At 35.0% G+C, this 7,039-nt stretch overlaps 1 protein-coding gene across 3 annotated transcripts; it reads left to right on the top strand.

The window, feature by feature from the left end:
• The first annotated feature begins 221 nt into the window (after nucleotides 1-221).
• On the top strand, nucleotides 222-6,359 carry LOC136209255 (rhomboid-like protein 15). Of its 3 annotated transcripts, none has more exons than XM_066000679.1 (13): nucleotides 222-341; nucleotides 880-1,045; nucleotides 1,333-1,636; nucleotides 2,035-2,067; nucleotides 2,172-2,263; nucleotides 2,377-2,450; nucleotides 3,120-3,214; nucleotides 3,286-3,355; nucleotides 4,223-4,407; nucleotides 5,361-5,418; nucleotides 5,516-5,572; nucleotides 5,713-5,787; nucleotides 5,860-6,359. In XM_066000679.1, exons 1-13 carry the CDS (start codon nucleotides 318-320, stop codon nucleotides 5,863-5,865), a joined length of 1,239 nt encoding a protein of 412 aa, XP_065856751.1. In that variant the 5' UTR covers nucleotides 222-317; the 3' UTR covers nucleotides 5,866-6,359. The 3 variants fall into 3 exon arrangements, with proteins under 3 accessions (XP_065856751.1, XP_065856752.1, XP_065856750.1); XM_066000680.1 differs by lacking the exon at nucleotides 5,860-6,359 and having other exon boundaries at nucleotides 4,223-4,280; nucleotides 4,380-4,407; nucleotides 5,713-5,799; XM_066000678.1 differs by lacking the exon at nucleotides 5,860-6,359 and having other exon boundaries at nucleotides 5,713-5,799.
• Nucleotides 6,360-7,039: the final 680 nt, after the last annotated feature.

The following is a 7,039-nucleotide window of genomic DNA, read 5'->3' as shown; positions in this document are numbered from 1 at the left end:
ATGGATGAAATGGTCTAATTTGGTAAGATTGAAGCAAAGTGGATTAGATATGTAAATGACCCCTCTTAATTGGGCTAGATTTGTAATTAGCCCTTAAAAAAATAGTAATACGGCGGGAGCAACGGATTAGATCCGGAGACCCGATTCCTTAATGAAGTGAGTGGATGTATCCTCCTGACCCGAACCAACTGGAAAATAGAGTATATATTTATTACAATATTAACTCTATTAGAGCGGAAGTATACCAGTCCACAGTTATAATTAGAAGAAATTCAAAACGAAATTTCAAGGAAAAGTTTTGAAATTAACTTTCAGAAATGAGACCTAACATTGTAACCGAGGTAAGCGCTTCATCATTACTTCACCCTTTTAATCTCAATGCTTACTGTTAGGGGTTTTTTTTTTTTTTTTATTTCTATTCCTTTCCCTTCTGGTCGATTTTCCTTTCTTCTGTTTTTTTTTTTTTTTTGGAGTTCTCTATTTGCTTTCTAGCTGATTCTGTAGCTTAACCTAACACTATTTTCTTAGACTTCGTGTACATCCGGATTTCAAATTTGCTATGTTGACGCTGTTAAATTTATAAATTTTAATGTTTGCAGCTGATTTATGAAAGATGCAATTGCAATTGGTACAATGTTGATTTAATCCTTTGATTGAGAGTAAAATGTAGCTGATGAACTACCTTGATGAATAACAATAACTTTAAAACTTTAGTTATGTGACATTAGTTCTTGTTAAAGATAGTTTCTCTTGCTGGATTGAGCAGAATATGCTGCTAGGACAATTTTCACTTGGAAAACATGCCATATCAGGTTGGGTTATAAGGTTCCATGTGGTTGCTGTTTTGCTTTATACATCTCTGTTTTTATTGATATACAGGCAGGATTGCCCACTAGAGTGGGGCAATGGTGGGAAAGTATACCGTTTTTAACTTCTGCAGTGGTGATTGTTTGTGGTACTATTTACTTGATGTGCCTCTTGGTTGGATATGATTCGTTTGTTGAAATATGCTTCTTGCCATCTTCTGTTACATCCAAATTTGAAGGTAAATGCCTTTTAACTCACACATTTGCTTCACTAGCATAGCACGAACGAAAAGCATATCTTAAATTTTTGAGCAATTGTTCTTCGAAGTGGGCTTGTGCGGATATTTCAACTTTTATCTCTCTCTTTTTTTTTTATTTAAACACTTCCTTTTTGTTCTAAAGTTGCCAATCTTTGCATGCAAAATGATTAGATCTTTTGATTTGATTTCTTTTACCAGACTTGTGCATTATGTTCTTTTTTCAATTATTCATGGTTTCTATTTACTTTATGCTTTTGTTCCTGCAGTTTACAGGATCTATACGTCCATTCTTTTTCATGGTTCATTTCTTCATGTGTTTTTCAACATGCTGGCTTTGGTACCTTTGGGTTCTGAACTAGAGAGAATCATGGGGTCCATCCGTTTGCTGTACTTGACAATTCTGTTGGCTACAAGCAATGCCATATTTCATCTTGTAATTGCATTGTTGATAGCACATAATCCTGTTCAGCAATATACAAATTTCATGAATGAGTGTGCAATAGGCTTTTCTGGAATCTTATTTTCTATGATCGTGATAGAGACAAGTTTAAGTGGAGTCCAGTCAAGGAGGTTTGTTTGTACTTTTTACTGAACTTTGCTGTGATATTATTTTTTGGAAGTGATTACCATTATCCTTTAGTTCCTTAATTTTGCAACATCTATTTTCTCATTCTAGTTTTCAGATGCACACTTGACATGGATGCATATGCATGAGATTTCTATTCAACTCAACTCAACTCAACTCAACTCAACTCAACTCAACTAAGCTTTAGTGTTAAACTAGTCAGGGTCTGCATTTTTATATATTTAATATTGGGTAACAGTTTTCTATGGTTTTTGTTTGGGAAGTTTTTTTATTTAGGCTGATTTCTTGACATCTGCTAGAGTTTTTATTATTTTATCTGTTCAGTATATTTTATAGTTTGGCCAATGTACTCCAAACATGACTTGTTTCCTTTATTTTGCAGTGTGTTTGGTCTCTTTAATGTTCCAGCTAAGTGGTAATTCTATAACTTCTTCAGTAGTAGCACAAATATTACATGGTTGATTATCTTATTCTTTTGGCTTTGTTGTAAGATATCTAATTCTTGAGCATACGCTTCAGGTATGCATTTATCTTATTAGTAGCATTCCAGCTTCTTATGACAAATGTCTCTTTACTTGGACACCTATGTGGCATCTTGTCCGGATTTGCATGTATGTAATTCCTGTGCCCATCTAAATCTTGTTAATTTCTTTTTGCATTGTGTTCTTCTATATAACGTATTCTAATTTGAAATATATATCTTTTTTTTGTTTGTTTTCTGCAGACACCTACGGCTTGTTCAACTTCCTTATGCCTGGATCATCTTTCTATTCTTCCATTGAGTCCTCATCTTGGCTTGTAAGTACTGTGCCTGCACCGGCCTGTGATAGATTGATTTTATTTATCAATTGCTTCTTCATTTTGGCTGGGGTTATGTATATCTTTGTTTCCTTATCTGTAAATTTCTTATGTTCCAGTCTGCTTGCAGTCAAGGTAACAATTAAAAGTTCACCTAAATAGTTCCATATATTAAAATTTATGTCGTTAAAATTTGAGTATTTTTTTCTCTGTTGCTATGTGCCCTTGCTCTCGACCTCTCTCAGTCTTTGCATTCTGCATTCCAACTTGTTGAATCCTTCTACTACGTTACTTTGCAAATTCGCAAATTCGCGGTGTTTTTACATCTTGCCTCAACATGTTGGTGAATACCTGCTTATCTCTTGCTTGTGTCATGCATCACTTGTGAGGCATGTTGATTGATGTCTTGACGTTCAAACCTCGTAACTTTCAATAGCATGAGGCAGCTTTTCAATAAACAACTAATTCTGCTCTTCTGAATCAAAAGATTCAAGAAGTTTTATTTTGGATTTTGAAGCTCATGTTTCACATTCTAGTAGTAACATGAATTCCTTCTTTTATCAGGAAAAAAAAGGAAGTTCTTATTCATCATCCTTCTTCTTTCTTTCACCTGTGCACTTTATGTATAATATTAATAAGTGAGTCTGATATTTTACATGTGATTTCCAGTCCTCTTGCGTGAGGCGGCCTAAATTTATTATGTGCACTGGTGGGAACCCTTCAAGTTACTTACCCACAAATACAAGTCAAAATACAGCCTCAAGGTAAATTTGCTTACTAGAGAAATAGATTTGCTCCTGGAGGATCTCTAACTTTATAATTCTACATGAAACAGTGGATTATTTTCTGGAAATGTATGGAGGAACTTGTCTTCATGGATGCCTCAGAGGGAAACATCTTCTCTGGTAAATGGAGGTTCTTTTTTCATGTTTGAAAGTAATTCCTAATTGCTGGGTTATTATAAAAAAGGCCATTACAATGGCCAGTGCTGTACCTGACTAAACAGGTACTTGTGGATTACACTTTAGGTACTATCTGAAATGGAGCAATATCATATGAAATGAAATTATCGAAACAAATATGCATGTGCATTGTACTTTCTAGGCACAGTTATGTTTTTGATTGAAAGCATCATTTCTTTATGGATGTGAGTACAAATTACTATTTTCCCTCACAAATTGTTTTATATGTTTTATTTTTAGGAATTTCATATAGAGATATAAGGTTATGATGTATATAGCTCTAGCACTTAGCACTAGAAGGTGTTTTCAGATGGTTTAGACTGAACTATGTTGTGTAGTTTTTGCTTGTCTTTTACATCTAATCTGACAAGAAACCTCTCCAAACACAAATCAATCAAAAAAAGGAATACACAAACAGATGAAGAATAGAAAGACTGATATAGTATTAGATCCAAATGGATGAACAACTCTAAACAAACACAGGAAGACAAACCAAAGTTAATGATAAATCCATGCCAAAGCACAGCCCAGGGATTGATCCCTTTCTCTTAGCATAAATCTAAGAAACCCAAAATGCCCAAATGAAATATATCAAAAAGCTACCTTCCTCCTTTCATAAAGCAACTATATATACTCCTCACCCTAAACTCACAGTAAACCCCTGATATAACTAATTACAACTAGGACAGCCGCTTGTCCCTCTTATTACTTTATTGCCCCTGTCACATTCTCTATCATAATCCTTCAATTTTATGTATGAAATGTTTGATTGAAATGACATTCAAGTTGATCTTTTGCCTGTAAGTGCAGCCAACGGCAATGCAAGACAGCAGGTTTCCTGGAAGAGGAAGGACTCTCGCTGCCACCGGTAATCAAACTATTTCTGCTGTAAATTCAGATTCAAGTTTGCAGACTAGGCTCTTGGATAATAGCAACTCAGGCCTTACATCAAATTTGGCTGGAGCAGGTACAGCAGAGAGGCTATCGAATGGAAGGTATTAGGATGAGTTCTTTCATTCATCTTGTTGATCATCCTGGCGGGGTGGGGGAGAAGTTGGCAATTTATGTTTGTCAACTTCATTATGGAATTTTGATTTAATAGTTCCTAAGAAAATGTGAAAGGTTTTGATGTTCAGAAGGTTCTTAAACGTTCGTTTTCTTTTCCTAACAAAACTGGTCTAGCCATGCTGTTTGAGTATAGTTTGTTGGAAAACCTTTCAGCTAGTGCATATGGAAGGGTAAATTACACCTATGGCTAACCTTATTAACATTATGCCCACTCAACTTCAAAACCGGACATAAAAGTCAGTCAACTTTGCCATTTACTAACATAAAAGTCCCGTATGACAGTAAACGACCTCAATATGACCGTTGACGTCATCAAAATGGAAAAGTCCAAGAATTAAAGTTGTTTAGAACCACATTTTCTATGCAACCACATTTTCGATTTTCCAAAACACCATTTCCAAAGCGCTCTCTCCCAACCAAACAACACATAAATGACCTCAAAACCAAAAAGTTCAGGAATTAAAGTTGCTTAGAATAGTATTTTCGTGAGCTTCACAATAGATGGTTACCTGTTATTGAAGTGGTCAAAGATTAAGGGACTTTTATGTCTGGTTTTTAAGTTGAGTGGCCCTAATGTTAGTAAAGACAAAGTGGAGTGGCCATGGGTGTAACTTACCCGCATATGGAAGCTATTTTAACTTTCAGATTTCTCTCTTTCTCGCTGGCTTGAATTAAAATTTTCTTTTCAATATTCCAGAGTGTGGTCTCTAATCATTTTGCTATAGATACTTAAATAATTGGAGAATCTAGAGTATAAAAAATGATAAAGAATTGGAGAATCTGGGAGAAGCTGTTCAGTTGTATTCTGCTCAATGTCAAACATTAGATTGTTGGCTTACTTACCATGTTCTAATTCTTTTTCCTTACCATGTCAATGCAGGAGGTCAGCAGTAGATGATACAGTTGCAGCAGCTCCAGGAGTCCCTACGCATCATGAGGTTTTTCTTTACTAATTGAAAGAGCAAGATTGTACTGCCTATTTTCTCGATATGGTCTGGATTCTAACAATTTTAGTGGTTCTATAACTGGCATCAGGATTCTGTGGCTTCTGGTGAACAACTCCAAAAACTTGTCTCTATGGGTTTTGAAAAGGTAACTTACACTGCAAAATTCTCTGTTAAGCCACCCGCCAGTGAAACACACAACAAAAGAGCAAAACAAAACGGGAAATGGCCGGAAAGGGGAGTTCTATATAGTTATAGGCTGATGCGAATGTATTGTTGTTGTTTCAGACACAAGCAGAAGTTGCACTTGCAGCTGCTGATGGGAGTATTGACGTGGCAGTTGAAATTCTTATGAGCCAAGAGGTGTGTATTTAAGGGTTATTATGTCATGTGAATCTTTTTCTTTTGTTTTAATACTGAGCCAAGGATATGCAGGGATAAATTGCAACACAATCTCATTCCTTCAGTTCGTTAAATATTGGTCTCTGCAGAACTCCATTAATCTGGTGTAGTTCCATCTGCTTTATTACTGACTGTTTGAAGTCTATTTTATGGTTGAGCTGAGCTGTGCAATGAAAGCATTTCAACACATATTTGAAAAGAAAAACGTTGTGACTTGCTGGAAGAAAAGCACACATATACTTGTAAAAGGGCATCACAGAAATGTTGAGATTTAGTGAGAACTGGAACTGAACTGCTCTTGTTCTGAAAAGATTCAATTGCTAACCAAACGCTTGGATGTAAATTTTTTGTTTTGTTTTTTGTGCACATCAGTGCGAGTAATTCGTTGAGAACTCGAAATGAACTCATTTTGTGTTAATTGTCATGTATCTTGTTTTCTAGTTTTATTTTTAATTAGTGTTTCTTTTTATATAATTTTTTATTTTAAATTAGCGATGACATTTTTTTAATGAAGAACATAATTCTCTTGTGCTCTTAATTGACTTTCAGATGATAAAATAAAATACATATTGTGGATAATACTACAATTTATACTGTTTATTCTTAAAAAAAAAATATCTGGGGGTAGGTAATTCAAAAACCTCAGTCCGATTTTAAGTATCATAAAGTGTTGGGCTTGGGATATGTGTGAATTTGTTAAGAGGAAATTTCACAGAAAAAGCATATATAAAAACAAGGGTGAGTAATTTCATAGTCTTGGATTTGTACATGTTACATTAATATCTGTTTTTAAAAACAGAATTTAAAGTTTCCAAACTATTTAGTTCTTCATTCATAGAAAAAGGTTACGGGTTCGAGTCTTAGGAGCGGCCTCTTATCAAAAAAATTGATAAGGGAAGTCTTGCCCCCAGTACACCCTTGTGGTGGGACTCTTCCCCGGGCTCTCGCTTAGCGGGAACGCGTAAGAAGAAGAAGAGGAAGAGGAAGAGGAAGGTACTTTTGATTGTACTTTTGATTTTTATTTTTTTAGGGATGTTAATTTATAAAATAAATAAATATAAGGACCAAATTAACTCTTTTCTCTTTGAATTTTAACACCATTAGTCAATTTAGCCTCTGTTTGCTAACGGTTTGTAACACAGACCTCTGTTTGCAAAAAAAAATACCACAGGTTCGAGTTTGCAAAACGCGTATACCACATGCATTTTTTTTT

Source organism: Euphorbia lathyris, chromosome 10, assembly GCF_963576675.1.
Source record: "Euphorbia lathyris chromosome 10, ddEupLath1.1, whole genome shotgun sequence".
NCBI classification, from domain to species: Eukaryota; Viridiplantae; Streptophyta; class Magnoliopsida; order Malpighiales; family Euphorbiaceae; genus Euphorbia; species Euphorbia lathyris.
The sequence above is the reverse complement of the archived record's forward strand: the minus strand, read 5'-3'. Positions and strand labels throughout refer to the sequence as shown.